General features: G+C 42.2%; 1 protein-coding gene across 2 annotated transcripts in view; it reads left to right on the top strand.

Moving 5' to 3' along the window:
- The window catches only part of LOC138663327 (oocyte zinc finger protein XlCOF8.4-like), a 45391-nt gene extending 31104 nt beyond the window's left edge, over positions 1-14287 (top strand). The window contains exon 7 of one of the 2 annotated variants that reach the window (XM_069749506.1): positions 13312-14287. In XM_069749506.1, the coding sequence (XP_069605607.1) occupies positions 13312-14234 (923 nt within the window). In that variant the 3' untranslated portion in view covers positions 14235-14287. The remainder of the gene's footprint in view (positions 1-13311) is intronic. The other variant, XM_069749508.1, reaches the window with a different exon arrangement.
- Positions 14288-16640: the final 2353 nt, after the last annotated feature.

Below are 16640 nucleotides of genomic sequence, written 5' to 3' on the forward strand. Positions count from 1 at the left end.
AGAAAGCGAATAACTTCCTGATGTGCAGGAGCCATGCACATGGTCAGCTGGGCCCAGTACTGAGGTTTATTCTTGGCCAAAGGTGTAGCATCAATTCCTCTCAACGGAATAGGACACCGCAAAGGCTCCAAGAAAAACCCACAACGTTTAGCATAATCCAAATCCATCAGATTCAGGGCAGCGCCTGAATCCACAAACGCCATGACAGAATACGATGACAAAGAGCATATCAAGGTAATGGACAGAAGGAATTTGGACTGTACAGTACCAATGACGGCAGACCTATCGAACCGCTTAGTGCGCTTAGGACAATCAGAGATAGCATGAGTGGAATCACCACAGTAGAAACACAGCCCATTCAGACGTCTGTGTTCTTGCCGTTCAACTCTGGTCATAGTCCTATCGCACTGCATAGGCTCAGGTTTAATCTCAGACAATACCGCCAGATGGTGCACAGATTTACGGTCGCGCAAGCGACGACCAATCTGAATGGCCAAAGACATAGACTCATTCAAACCAGCAGTCATAGGAAAACCCACCATGACATCCTTAAGAGCCTCAGAGAGACCCTTTCTGAACAAAGCTGCCAGCGCAGATTCATTCCACAGAGTGAGCACTGACCACTTCCTAAATTTCTGACAATATACTTCTATATCATCCTGACCCTGGCACAAAGCCAGCAAATTTTTCTCAGCCTGATCCACTGAATTAGGCTCATCGTACAGCAATCCGAGCGCCAGGAAAAACGCATCGACACCACTCAATGCAGGGTCTCCTGGCGCAAGAGAAAATGCCCAGTCCTGAGGGTCGCCGCGCAAAAAAGAAATAATAATCAAAACCTGTTGAACTGAATTACCAGAAGAATGAGGTTTCAAGGCCAGAAATAGCTTACAATTATTTTTGAAGCTCAGAAACTTAGTTCTATCACCAAAAAACAAATCAGGAATAGGAATTCTTGGTTCTAGCATAGATTTCTGATCAATTGTATCTTGAATCTTTTGTACATTTATAACGAGATTATCCATTGAAGAGCACAGAGCCTGAATATCCATGTCCACAGCTGTGTCCTGAAGCACCCTAATGTCTAGGGGAAAAAAAAGACTGAACACAGAGCTGAGAAAAAAAAATGATGTCAAAACTTCTTTTTTCCCTCTATTGAGAATCATTAGTTTGGCTCCTTGTACTGTTATGACGGCAATCCAGTAACACAGTGTGCCAGTAATCAGAGCACATACAGTGATCTGAGAATAACCCAAAAACAATAGAACGAGCTCTGAGACGTGGAATCTCTGTAGACCGCAATACCTGAACCTATCCTAAACACAACTAAAGGCAGCTGTGGATTGCGCCTGACACTACCTATGCAACTCGGCACAGCCTGAGGAACTGACTAGCCTGAAGATAGAAATACAAGCCTGACTTGCCTCAGAGAAATACCCCAAAGGAAAAGGCAGCCCCCCACATATAATGACTGTTAGCAAGATGAAAAGACAAAACGTAGGGATGAAATAGATTCAGCAAAGTGAGGCCCGATATTCTAGATAGAGCGAGGATAGCAAAAAGAACTTTGCAGTCTACAAAAAACCCTAAAGCAAAAAACCACGCAAAGGGGGCAAAAAGACCCACCGTGCCGAACTAACGGCACGGCGGTACACCCTTTGCGTCTCAGAGCTTCCAGCAAAAACGAATAGACAAGCTGGACAGAAAAAACAGCAACAAAAGCAAAGAAGCACTTATCTAAGTAGAGCAGCAGGCCACAGGAAAGATCCAGAAGCTCAGATCCAACACTGGAACATTGACAAGGAGCAAGGAAGACAGAATCAGGTGGAGTTAAATAACAAGGCAGCCAACGAGCTCACCAGAACACCTGAGGGAGGAAGCCCAGAAGCTGCAGTACCACTTGTGACCACAGGAGTGAATTCAGCCACAGAATTCACAACAGACCACATCATGCAGATTATGCAACACCAAAAAGCGAATATCCTCCTGATGTGCAGGAGCCATGCACATGGTCAAATGAGTCCAGTACTGAGGCTTATTCTTGGCCAAAGGCGTAGCATCAATTCCTCTCAATGGAATAGGATACTGCAAGGGCTCCAAGAAAAAACCACAGCGCCTGGCAAACTCCAAGTCCATCAAATTCAGGGCAGCACCTGAATCCACAAATGCCATAACAGAATAGGACGACAAAGAGCAAATCAGAGTAACGGACAAAAGAAATTTAGACTGTACCGTACCAATGGTGGCAGACCTAGCGAACCGCTTAGTGCGCTTAGGACAATTGGAAATAGCATGAGTGGAGTCACCACAGTAAAAACACAGCCCATTCTGACGTCTGTGTTCCTGCCGTTCAGCTCTGGTCAAAGTCCTATCGCATTGCATGGGCTCAGGCCTATGCTCAGAGAGTGCCGCCAAATGGTGCACAGCTTTACGCTCACGCAAGCGCCGATCGATCTGAATGGCCAAGGACATAGACTCATTCAGACCAGCAGGCGTGGGAAATCCCACCATAGCATCCTTAAGGGCTTCCGAAAGACCCTTTCTGAAAATTGCCGCCAGGGCACACTCATTTCACTGAGTAAGCACAGACCACTTTCTAAACTTCTGACAATATACCTCCGCTTCATCCTGACCCTGACACAAAGCCAGCACGATTTTCTCTGCCTGATCCACCGAATTTGGTTCATCATAAAGCAATCCAAGCGCCAGAAAAAAACGCATCAACATCACGCAATGCAGGATCTCCTGGCGCAAGGGAAAATGCCCAGTCTTGAGGGTCGCCACGCAAGAAAGAAATAATAATTTTCACTTGTTGAACGGGGTCACCAGAGGAGCGGGGTTTCAAAGCAAGAAACAGTTTACAATTATTTTTGAAATTCAGGAACATAGATCTATCCCCAGAAAACAAACCAGGAATTGGAATTCTAGGCTCTAACATCGGATTCTGAACTACAAAATCTTGAATGCTTTGTACCCTTTTAGTCAGATGATCCACACAAGAGGACAGACCTTGAATGTCCATATCTACACCTGTGTCCTGAACCACCCAGAGGTTAAGGGGAAAAGAAAGACAAAACACACTGCAGAGAAAAAAAATGGTCTCAGAACTTCTCTTATCCCTCTATTGAGATGCATTAACACTTTGGGCCAGCTGTACTGCTATGGACCTGGTGGTTAGGAGCACCCGAAATGACCTGATGGTTAAACCGATACAGGACAAGCTCTGGGAAGTGGGAACTCTGCTGACCGCAACCCCTAATCCTATCACACCCACTAGAAATAGCCGTGGAGCGTACCTGACTCTGCCTAGACGCCTCGTCACAGCCAAAGAACTAGCTAGCCCTAGAGATAGAAAATAAAGCCTACCTTGCCTCAGAGAAATTCCCCAAAGGAAAAGGCAGCCCCCCACAAATATTAACTGTGAGTTAAGATGAAAGTCACAAACACAGAAATGAAACAGGTTTTAGCAAAGGGAGGCCAGACTAACTAAACAGACAGAGGATAGGAAAGGTATCTTTGCGGTCAGCACAAAAAACTACGCAGAGTGTGCAAAAAGACCCCCGCACCGACTCACGGTGCGGAGGTGCCACTCTGCATCCCAGAGCTTCCAGCTAGCAAGGCAAAATCACGAAAGCTAGCTGGACAAGAAAACAATGAACAGAAAATAACAAACAGGGACTTAGCTTCTTGCTGGAATAGACAGGTCACCAGAAAGATCCAAGAGCGAACTGAACCAGTACAAGAACATTGACAGCTGGCATGGAGTAACGATCTGAGTGGAGTTAAATAGAGAAGCCAGCCTAAGAATAAACTAGGTCACCTGTGGAAGGAACCTCAGAACCAGCAGCTCCACTCACAGCCACCAGAGGGAGTCCATGGACAGAACTCGCCGAAGTACCATTCATGACCACAGGAGGGAGTTCGATAACAGAATTCACAACAGAGAGGACCCTGTCCTTGTGGACTTACATTCTATCGGATAATGGCGAAGACACAGAAGGTTGGGGGTGCAGCAGCTCTGGTGGTGGTGAGGCGGCAACTCGGGGGGTGGTGGGAGTTGGCAGAATGGTTATTGCAGGCTGTAGGCTTTCCTGAAGAGATGGGTTTTCAGGTTCCGCCTGAAAGATGTGAGGATGGTGGATAATTGGACGCGTGGAATTCCAGAGGATAGGGGACTTTCGGGAGAAATCTTGGAGGCGAACGAATAAATGTGGAGGAGAGAAGAAGGTCTTGGGAGGATCACAGATTACGTGAGGGAAGATATTGGGAGATTAGTTCAGAGATATAGGGAGGGGACAGGTTGTGGATGGCTTTGTAGATCAGTGTTAGTAGTTTGAACTAGATTTGTTTGGGAATTGGAAGCCTGTGGAGGGATTTGCAGAGGGGAGAAACAGAGGAGTAATGAGGAGAGAGGTGGATTAGCCAGGCAGCAGAGTTGAGGACAGACTGGAGTGGTGCAAGAGATTTAGCGGTGAGGCTACAGACGAGGAAGTTGCTGTAATCGAGGCGGGAGATGATGAGGGCATGCAAAAGAGTTCTAGTAGACTGAGGTCTGAGGAAGGGATGGATTCTGGCAGAATTTAAGGTGGAGGCGACAGGAGATGGCAATAGTTTGGATGTGTGGTTTGAAGGATAGTGCAAAGTCCAGAGTTGCTCCAAGGCAGCGGATTTCAGGTGCGGGAGTGTGATGCCGTTTACCATAATAGATAGATCGGGTCGGGGAGGTACGCGAGATGGAGGAAAATGATGAATTCGATTTTGTCTACATTGAGTTTTAAGAAGCGAGAGGTGAAGGAGGATATGGCTTATAGACTCTCGGGGATTCTGGACAGCAGAGAGGTGACATCTGGGCCAGAGAGGTAGATCTGAGTGTCGTCCGCATACAGGTGGTACTGGAAGCCATGGGACTTTGAGTTGTCCTAGGCCAAGTGTATAGATGGAAAAAAGTAGGGGCCTCAGGACAGAGCTTTGAGGGACACCCAATAGAGAGAGGGCGGGATGAGGAGGTAGTGTGGAAGTAGGAAATGCTAAATGTGCCAAATGAATGAGGCAATCCAGGACAGGTCAAGGTTCTTGATGCCAAGGGAAGAAAGAATCTGTAGCAGTAGGCTTCATCTGAAGCTGTCTGCAGAACTAACGTACATTTAAAAAAAATGTAATTTTTTCTGTTGCTGAATGTGATACAGCCTGCCGTATCCCGCATTGTCATTTTGTGGCGGTGATTTTCTGTTCCTCAGCCGGTCCAATCTGCACCCGTGGTTCCAGAGTCACTACAGTGCTTGCCTGCATTCTTCATCCCTCCTTCAGGCCGTAGCAGCTTACCCGCTTTAGTGGGTCAGCTGCCACCTTCTGTAGGTCAGCCATGGAGTAGCATCTTGTGCCACCTCTTTGTCCCTCCTTGGGTAGCAGTTTTCGCCTGATGCCACTTGTCTGAGTTGGGATTTGGTAGGCCACCTAGTTATGCCCCTCCAGGCTTTCAGAGCGATACGGCACAGTGGTTCCACCACCTTGCCCATTACAGTCTCCATCTGCTGGGTTGGCTGTAGTGGAAGAGGTGTCAGTTCCCTCTATACTAGTTCTTCCCTATTGCATTGGATGCCACTTTGTTGGTGTCTACCACTAATTTTTGTAAATGTGTAGACTCCTGGTTGGGTCTCCTTCATGCGTATTGCCTGGAGCAGAAGGCCTCAAAGACCGTCAGGCCTCCACTTCCTTGGAGTCAACTACCCGTGTTACTATCCTTAGATTTTTCTGACAATAGTAGTCTATGAAATTAATGATACTCGTGCCACCTGAGTGTGGCTGAGAGTGAAAGCAGACTGAGCTGTTGCATGTGGTATCAGGGCTCCCAGCACAGGAGTCTTACACTGATCCCACACCCACCTCGTCTTACTGTGATGTTCAATTGAAAGCTGTAAATTCTGTCCCAGACCCCAATACTTTGTGCCTGGCTGAGTGCCATGCTTCAGTTTGTACTGTGGGTGAATTGAGGCCACTTTCCTGGTGTCTGCCCCTGATTTGATGTGTTTTGGCAGCATTTGAGGCAGTTATAATGTGTTGTGCATGCGTTTGTTTTTGCTTCCCATTGACATGAATGGCGTTCGGTTATGTTTGATGAATATTCGAAGAAATTAGTCGGCGAATATTACAAATGTGGCAATCATTATCCGAAACTAGCATTGAAATATTTGCTGATTTCTAGTAGTAACCACTAAAGTCACAGATTCTTCGCAGTCTCAGCTGTGGCTGCTTTATCCATGGTGTAGTTCGGAGGTATCACAATTGGCGTGATCACTATTTTGCCTCTAGACCACAACATTCTCCTCCATCCAAAACTGTTCAAATGACTTTGGGCATTCAAAGCCCTTTTTTATAGAACTTACAACCTGGAGGATCCACCTACCACCTGGGATTAATAATAATAATAATAATAATAATTTTTATTTATATAGCGCCAACATTTTCCGCAGCGCTTTACAAATTATAGAGGGGACTTGCACAGACAATAGACATTACAGCATAACAGAAATACAGTTCAAAACAGATACCAGGAGGTATGAGGGCCCTGCTCGCAAGCTTACAAACTATGAGAAAAAGGGGAGACACGAGAGGTGGATTGTAACAATTGCTTTAGTTATTCGGACCAGCCATAGTGTAAGGCTCGGGTGTTCATGTAAAGCTGCATGAACCAGTTAACTGCCTAAGTATGTAACAGTACTACAGACACAGAGGGCTATTAGCTGCAGAAAGTTAATAAGAACATTCATTTTTTTTTTTTTAAATAGGCCACACAGGAATCGTTACGTTAATGCATTGAGGCGGTAGGCCAGTCTGAACAAATAAGTTTTTAGGGCACGCTTAAAACTGTGGGGATTGGGGATTAATCGTATTAACCTAGGTAGTGCATTCCAAAGAATCGGCGCAGCACGTGTAAAGTCTTGGATTAGGAGATGACCCTTACCTGCCCAGATCTGTAAACTACAAAACCAAATGACAGCGTACATAGAATGTGCTGATAAGTTTTAAAATCACTGATATGATGGGCCTGTAAGAGAAAGCTGTTGGCTTCCTAGAACCCTGATATCTTATTGGATGAATCTACCTTCTCCCCTTCTAAAAAAAGACAAAAAAACTCTAAGCAACGAACAATGCACCAATCAGAACCAGGTAATAGAAATATGAAACTTTATTAAAGAAAAAAAAAAGTATAAAAGCATATAGCAGAACATGACTAGGGATATGACTGTAGTTTAACCAAAGGGTGGAACCACATTTAAAAACACGGAAAAACAATAGGCATACAAATGTAATCTAAGAATCTGGTATGCTCAAAGTGCTTGTGCAAAAGGTGCAATTTAATAGCCCTAAAGTAGATATATGTGTACAATTATTAGAAAAACAGAAGGTCCATACAATCAAATGCAAACTGGAAAGGCTGTGTACCAGGACCGGACAAAAAAGTGCAGAGCAACCAGAGTAACCATAAATAATTACATGCCATGTAGTTACCTGTGCAAATGACAGCGTACATAGAATGTGTTAGAAAATCACCTCAAGAAAAATATTATTATGGGCTTGTAAGAGAAAGCGGAGGGTAATGATGCTGTTGGCTTCCTAGATCCCTGATATCTTATTGGATGAATCTCCCTTCTCTCCCTTCTGTGCTGCTGATTATTCTCATATGGTCCCTACAAGACCAGGTCCAGTCTTTATGGACAAACTTCACTTTTATAATCGACAACATTAAATGTGCAGTGAGGCCAAGTGTGAATTTCTGGACAATAACAGCAGAGTTTCCCTTTATCCCGACTTTTCAATTTCTTTTAAAACCGACTAACTTCAAACAGGGTTGCTATAAACTATGCAAAACACATTACACCTGTGCCATGCTATATCTCTAAGCTGTGCGTAGTTCATGGCTGTAATATACATTTATTCACCCCTGCAGGAGATGTGTTGGCTCGAGCCCTGGTTTATGGATTCACTCCACGTCATAAATAACATTATGTTTTCAATACTAAGGAATTCAGATTACTGCACAATCTCTCCTGAAATGGGAGGTGGGATGCTAATACTTTCTCTACTCTTCTGGTCAGGACTCATATTAGCTCCAATGGTCTCCTCTGATACATACGCTCTTGTTGGGGATGTAACACATTTTTTTTTAAATTTTATGTCTACTGGTTTACAGTTTTTCATTTTGTATGATTTGTTGTGGGATCGGCCTGCCTCACTTTAAAAAGAGGTCTCTATTGCCACTTTCAAATGCCTGAGATTAGTGATGAGCGAGTATACTCGTTGCTCGGGTTTTCCCGAGCATGATCTGGTGGTCTCCGAGTATTTGTGACTGCTCGGCGATTTACTTTTCCTCGCCACAGCTGGATGATTTGCGGCTACTAGACAGTTTGATTACATGTGGGGATTTCCTAGCAACCAGGCAACCCCCACATGTAATCAAGCTGTCTAGCAGCCGTAAAACATCAAGCTGTGGCAAGGAAAACTAAATCTCCGAGCAGTCACAAATACTCGGAGACCACCCGAGCAATGAGTATACTCGCTCATCACTACTTGAGATCTAAATTTAGTCAACTTTACATCAGCAAAATTTTGAAAACCTATTTTTTTATTAGGATGTTATAAGGGTTAAGTTAACCAGCGATTTCTCATTTTTCCAACAAAATCATTTTTTTTAGGGATCACCTCACATTTGAAGTGAGTTTGGGGCATCAATATAACAGAAAACACCCAAAAGTGACACTATTCTAAAAACTGCAAAACCACGTGGGGGAATCCGGGAACCCCATTTCTCTCTCCTCTGATGTGTGATCACATCAGAGGAGAGAGAAATTAACTCATTTACCCCCAAGGGTAGTTTGCATGTTAATGACCTGGTCAATTTTTACAATTCTGACCACTGTCCTTTTAGGAGGTTATTATTCTGGAATGCTTCAACAGATCCTGGTGATTCTGACTTTTTCTCGTGACATACTGTACTTCATGATAGTGGTAAAATGTCTTTGCTATGATTTGCATTTATTTGTGAAAAAAACGGAAATTTGGCGAAAATTTGGGAAATTTCGCAATTTTCATGCCCTTAAATCACAGAGATATGTCACACAAAATAATTAATAAGTAACATTTCCCACATTTACTTTACATCAGCACAATTTTGGAACCAAATTTTATTTTTATTTTTTTAGGGAGTTATAAGGGTTAAAAGTTGGCAATTTTTTTTTTTTTTTAGGGACCACATCACATTTGAAGTCACTTTGAGGGGTCTATATGATAGAAAATACACAAAATTGACACCATTCTAAAAACTTCACAAAAACCTCTCAAGGTGCTCAAAACCACATTCAAGAAGTTTATTAACCCTTTAGGTGCTTCACAGGAATTTTTGGAATGTTTCAAAGAAAATGAGCATTTCACTTTTTTTTTCACAAAAAAATTACTTTGACAGATGTTTATAATACAGAGTCGTGAAAATAAAAAATATTTTTTTTTCCACAAAAAAGATTTTTTTAGCCCCCAAGTTTTTATTCTAAAGAGTAGAAACCCCACACAAGAGACCCTATTTTGGAAACTAGACCCCCCCAAGGAACTTATCTGGATGTGTGGTGAGAACTTTGAATGCCCAAGTGCTTCACAGAAGTTTATAATGCAGAGTCGTGAAAATAAAAAAAAAAAATTTCCACAAAAAAGATTTTGTAGCCCCCAAGTTTTTATTTTCATAAGGGTAACATGAAAGCATGACAGGAAGTCTCTCAGCTCATCATGACGACATCGGTTTACCATGGGAGCGATCGGGATGCCGCGGGGTCTCCAATCCAAAGGCAGACCGTGATCGCTCCTGGCACTTAGTGTCGGGTAACTAATCAAATCCCCCCATGTATATACTAGAGAGAAAATAGAGGAAAAAAACAATAACATATCTTTAAAATCAAATGATTTATTTCACATATAAATATTAAAATTTAAAACAAGGGAATATCACAAAATTATTTAGGGTCATACAGAGACCAGGAATTATGAACAATTGGACATATATAATAGTGATAAATGCCAAAGAACACCTAATCCATTTTAAATATCCCACCATCAACACTCCTTAGTGCACAAATCTTTGTTACGGTAACCAGATAATTAGAATTATAAAGTGCTTAGTGCAAATAGGTGCATTACTAAAGGCTCATGCCCATGTATAATCTATGTCACATTACTTACATAAAGTATTATCCTGGTGTCCGGGTCCTAAAATACCCTGACAGCGCTGTTTCGCCGTAATGGCTTCCTCAGCAGGGGGTATGTGTGTTGCTAATAGAACTGCCCATCTATAAATACCCCCGTACACAGCTTATGGTAATGTCGGCATCACCGGTGATGTACTGCGCATGCGCCGATCCCTGGACTTCCTCCCTTGTAAATAGTGACTTCCTGCTCAGAGTGTCTGGAACGCAAGCGTGGAACGCTATGCATCGCCATGGTGAGCAAGGCAGGAAGACACAGGGAAGTTTCTGACCTGCGCATGCGCCAACCGGGCGCCGCGAGTCACAAAGAGCATAATGGAGCTGTGATGAGAATAAAGGGAATCCAGGCAGGCAACAAGGTGCCGTTATTGAAAAAGGGGGAATTTTAGTGAATAAGAGCTTATATATATATATATATATATATATATATATATCTCTATTTATGAACAAAATATAAAAGGCAAAAAGTGCATAATTATTAAATCTAATAAGAATTACATATGTTTATAAATCATGTGTGAAGTGCAATCAACGAAGAAACCTAGTGCACAAATACAGTGGGGCAAAAAAGTATTTAGTCAGTCAGCAATAGTGCAAGTTCCACCACTTAAAAAGATGAGAGGCGTCTGTAATTTACATCATAGGTAGACCTCAACTATGGGAGACAAACTGAGAAAAAAAAATCCAGAAAATCACATTGTCTGTTTTTTTAACATTTTATTTGCATATTATGGTGGAAAATAAGTATTTGGTCAGAAACAAACAATCAAGATTTCTGGCTCTCACAGACCTGTAACTTCTTCTTTAAGAGTCTCCTCTTTCCTCCACTCATTACCTGTAGTAATGGTACCTGTTTAAACTTGTTATCAGTATAAAAAGACACCTGTGCACACCCTCAAACAGTCTGACTCCAAACTCCACTATGGTGAAGACCAAAGAGCTGTCAAAGGACACCAGAAACAAAATTGTAGCCCTGCACCAGGCTGGGAAGACTGAATCTGCAATAGCCAACCAGCTTGGAGTGAAGAAATCAACAGTGGGAGCAATAATTAGAAAATGGAAGACATACAAGACCACTGATAATCTCCCTCGATCTGGGGCTCCACGCAAAATCCCACCCCGTGGGGTCAGAATGATCACAAGAACGGTGAGCAAAAATCCCAGAACCACGCTGGGGGACCTAGTGAATGAACTGCAGAGAGCTGGGACCAATGTAACAAGGCCTACCATAAGTAACACACTACGCCACCATGGACTCAGATCCTGCAGTGCCAGACGTGTCCCACTGCTTAAGCCAGTACATGTCCGGGCCCATCTGAAGTTTGCTAGAGAGCATTTGGATGATCCAGAGAAGTTTTGGGAGAATGTCCTATGGTCTGATGAAACCAAACTGGAACTGTTTGGTAGAAACACAACTTGTCGTGTTTGGAGGAAAAAGAATACTGAGTTGCATCCATCAAACACCATACCTACTGTAAAGCATGGTGGTGGAAACATCATGCTTTGGGGCTGTTTCTCTGCAAAGGGGCCAGGACGACTGATCCGGGTACATGAAAGAATGAATGGGGCCATGTATCGTGAGATTTTGAGTGCAAACCTCCTTCCATCAGCAAGGGCATTGAAGATGAAACGTGGCTGGGTCTTTCAACATGACAATGATCCAAAGCACACCTCCAGGGCAACGAAGGAGTGGCTTCGTAAGAAGCATTTCAAGGTCCCGGAGTGGCCTAGCCAGTCTTCAGATCTCAACCCTATAGAAAACCTTTGGAGGAAGTTGAAAGTCCGTGTTGCAAAGCGAAAAGCCAAAAACATCAGTGCTCTAGAGGAGATCTGCATGGAGGAATGGGCCAACATACCAACAACAGTGTGTGGCAACCTTGTGAAGACTTACAGAAAACATTTGACCTCTGTCATTGCCAACAAAGGATATATTACAAAGTATTGAGATGAAATTTTGTTTCTGACCAAATACTTATTTTCCACCATAATATGCAAATAAAATGTTAAAAAATCAGACAGTGATTTTCTGGATTTTTTTTTCTCAGTTTGGCTCCCATAGTTGAGGTCTACTTATGATGTAAATTACAGACGCCTCTCATCTTTTTAAGTGGTGGAACTTGCACTATTGCTGACTGACTAAATACTTTTTTGCCCCACTGTATATGAATCATGTAAATTAATCACAAAATTAATAATTATATTTACAATAAATTATACAAATTAAATATATTCAAATAAAAACAACAATAATAAATATTACCTGATATAGTGTCCTATCAAAATATACAAATAATAAAGCTAGATATATTAAAGGGACTCTGTCATCTGATTTTGGAGGGAACAATCTTCAGCCATAGGGGCGGGGTTTTCGGGTGTTTGATTCACCCTTTCCTTACCCGCTGGCTGCAATATTGGATTGAAGTTCATTCTCTGTCCTCCGTAGTACATGCCTGCACAAGGCGATCTTGGCACACATTGGATGTTGGAGAGTGAAAATTGCACATTTGCCATTTTATTGCCCAAGACATAGTGTCTAGATTGTGCTCCTTGAAGGCACCGTAAATTAAGTGAGTTCTTCTCATTATAGTAATGCCAAATACATGGATGCTAAGTGTGGTTTGGGTGCATTGCAAGGGTCAGAAGCGAGGGTAGATTTGACTTTGGGAAGGTGGATATTGCTGGATTCGTTTATGGAAGCCATGTTGCTTTTCAACAGCGGTTGAACCACTAATAATGTGGAAACCTCTGTTTTTCCATTGGCAAATGATGGACCTGAGTGGGGACAGTTTTTTTGGGAGATGAGTAGATGTTTTTATTGGTATCATTTTTACCTACATAACATTGTTTGGCGGCTTTTTATTCCATATTTGGGAGGCAGAATGAGCAAACAGTTGAACACTACACTACTGGTTCATGCTATTATATTTTCTATTAGACTTTGAACTGTCATTGTCTTGGTGAATAATTCAATATTTTTACATAACATTTTACAGATAATTTAAGTAGAAATGTTAAAAAAAAAATTTCAAATATAAATTTTATTCAAAAATATATTTTTTCTTAGCAGAAGACTGTATCAGGAGATCAGAGGGACAGCTGAGATCTTCACTTTTTAAATCAGATGATCCAATTGAAATGAATGTCATAACTCCGGATATACCATCATCCCTTCACAGCAAAGACCTATCATTTGATTTTTTGAAACAGGTCCTTTCTTCTGATTCATTACCAACTACTAAGGAAAATCAAAGTCACAAAATAAGCATTAAAAAACTAACTGTTCCTGAAGCAAAGAAGCCATTTTCACTTTCAGAATATGGAAATGGTTTTCCTCTCGAAAAGTCTTTTCTTAAACAACAAAAAATTCCTGTAGAAGAGAATATATTTTTTTGTTCCAAGTGTGGGAAATGTTTTAATCAGAAATCATCTTTTCTTAGTCATCAGAGTGGTCACACCGCGGAGAAGCCATTTTTATGTTCAGAATGTGGTAAATATTTTACACGGAAATCAAATTTTGTTAAGCATCAGAGAACTCACACAGGGGATAAGCCTTTTTCCTGTTCGGAATGTGGGAAATGTTTTATCCAGAAATGGGAGCTTGCTAGACACCAAGGAACTCACACAGGGGAGAAGCCTGTTTCATGTTCAGAATGTGGCAAATGTTTTAAGCGGAAAGATCATCTATATGGCCACCTGAGAACCCACACAGGGGAGAAGCCTTTTTCATGTTCAGAATGTGGGAAATGTTTTAACCGTAAATCAGATTTTGTTATACATCAGAGAACTCACACAGGGGAGAAGCCTTTTTCATGTTCAGAATGTAACAAATGTTTTGTGAAAAAATCATATCTTCTTAGTCACCAGAGAACTCACACAGGGGAGAAGCCTTTTTCTTGTTCAGAATGTGGGAAATGTTTTAACCAGAAATCAAATCTTAATAGCCATCAGAGAACCCACAAAGGAGAGAACCCTTTTTCATGTTCTTAATGTGGGAAATGTTTTACACAGAAATCAACTCTTAATAAACATCAGAGAACTTACACAGGGGAGAAGCCTTTTTCATGTTTAAAATGTTGGAATGTTTTAACCGAACATTTTTTTTTTCCTAATGGGTTTGTCCATTACTTAGGGCAACCCCTTGTCATTCCTCATGTTTGGCATCGTTAAAATAAAAACAGTCATACTCTCCTTCCATGCCAGCGATATTCAAGCGGTGTCTGCATTCACGTTCCCGGGGCTCATGTGAGGTTGTTACATAACACGAGCCCTGAGCCCAATTAGGGCCAGCTTCACTGTTTCCACTTTCGGATGTATTTAACATGATCAGGAAGCTAGGGCTGTGGCTGCTGTATAACTTCTTATCGTTCAATTTGCCTGAAGGTGGAGACATTGACGCCAGATCTGAATGGGCACAGGGCTCACATGATGTAACAACTAATGATGAGCAAGGGTGCTTGTATAAGGCAATAATGCTCGAAAAATAGGTTTAAACAGACGCAACACACGTATGGACTGACTAAGAAACAGACACTCTATGCATGTGTTGCGGCTGTCAAACTGCTGCAAGACATTCATACACGGCGAATGAAACCTATTTTTCATAGACGCCGAAAACACTCGGTTAGCACACAAGCATTGTCAGATAACATCTTATTTGAGCACGCTATCTCATCAATAGTAATAACCTCACATGAGCCCCAGGAACGTAAGCGCAGACACTGCTGGAACCACATCAGCATGGAACGCATGGGCGGACATACCATCGATTCAACCTGTGCAGCTACATCAGGGCCCAAAGGCTCCGGGGGGGGCCCTGCAGGCAGCACTGGCGTTAGGGGCAGGCAGCTGTTTAGGGCCCCCGATCCCCCAGGGGTCCACATCTAGCGGCACATCACGCAGCCTATGGTTTGCATTATACTATGGGAAGTGAATTGTACTACATGGATGACTATGGCGGTACATTATACTATATGGAGCACTATGAGGAGTGTATAATACTATATGGAGGACTATTGGGGGTGTATTATACTATATGGAGGACTATGCGGTGTGCATTTTACAATATGGAGAACAGTGGTGCACATTATAATATATGGAGGACTATGGGGTGTATTATACAAAACAAGCAAAATGCAGCATATTCATCGAGTGATTGGATTTTTTGTGTGTGTATATATATATATATATATATATATATATATATATATATATTTGGACACAACGAGCGGAAGAGACTTGTTTGGGCTAAATAACACAAGCAATGGACATTAGACCAGTGGAAATCTGTGCTTTGATCTGATGAGTCCAAATTTGAGATATTTGGTTCCAACCACCGTGTCTTTGTGCGACGCAGAAAAGGTGAACGGATGGACTCTACATGCCTGGTTCCCACCGTGAAGCATGGAGGAGGAGGTGTGATGGTGCTTTGCTGGTGACACTGTTGGGGATTTATTCAAAATTAAAGGCATACTGAACCAGCATGGCTACCACAGCATCTTGCAGCGGCATGCTATTCCATCCGGTTTCCGTTTAGTTGGACCATCATTTATTTTTCAAACAGGGCAATGACCTCAAACACACCTCCAGGCTGTGTAAGGGCTAATTGACCAAGAAGGAGAGTGATGGGGTGCTACACCAGATGACCTGGCCTCCACAGTCACCAGACCTGAACTCAGTCGAGATGGTTTGGGGTGAGCTGGACTGCAGAGTGAAGGCAAAAGGGCCAACAAGTGCTAAACATCTCTGGGAACTCCTTCAAGATTGTTGGAAGACCATTCCCGGTGACTACCTCTTGAAGCTCATCAAGAGAATGCCAAGAGTGTGCAAAATCAGTCATCAAAGCAAAAGATGGCTACTTTGAAGAACCTAGAATATAAGACATAATTTCGGTTGTTTCACACTTTTTTGTTAAGTATATAATTCCACATGTGTTAATTCATAGTTTTGATGCCTTCAGTGTGAATTTACAATTTTCATAGTCATGAAAATACAGAAAAATCTTTGAATGAGAAGGTGTGTCCAAACTTTTGGTCTTTACTGTGTATATATATATATTTTATTTAGCTTTGTCGCCTTAAAAGGAGGAGGGCCCAGACAGATTTCCTGCACAGGGGCCAAGCTGTCTGTGTCCGCTCCTGATGGAATGGTCATATAAGTGGTTTTATTTTAACAGTAAAAAACATGTGGAATGAGAAGGGTCTGGCCAAGTAGTGGACAATCCCTTTAAACATCAGATTTCCCACACAAAGATAAATTATCATATTTAGAATGTGAAAAATGAATTACAGGAAAATTGTATTTTGTTGACCATCAAAAATAACTCAGATGGGGAGAAACTATATATTTTATTGACAACTACCGTATTTTCCGGCGTATAAGACGACTTTTTGACCC

Source organism: Ranitomeya imitator, chromosome 2, assembly GCF_032444005.1.
Source record: "Ranitomeya imitator isolate aRanImi1 chromosome 2, aRanImi1.pri, whole genome shotgun sequence".
Classification (NCBI taxonomy): Eukaryota; Metazoa; Chordata; class Amphibia; order Anura; family Dendrobatidae; genus Ranitomeya; species Ranitomeya imitator.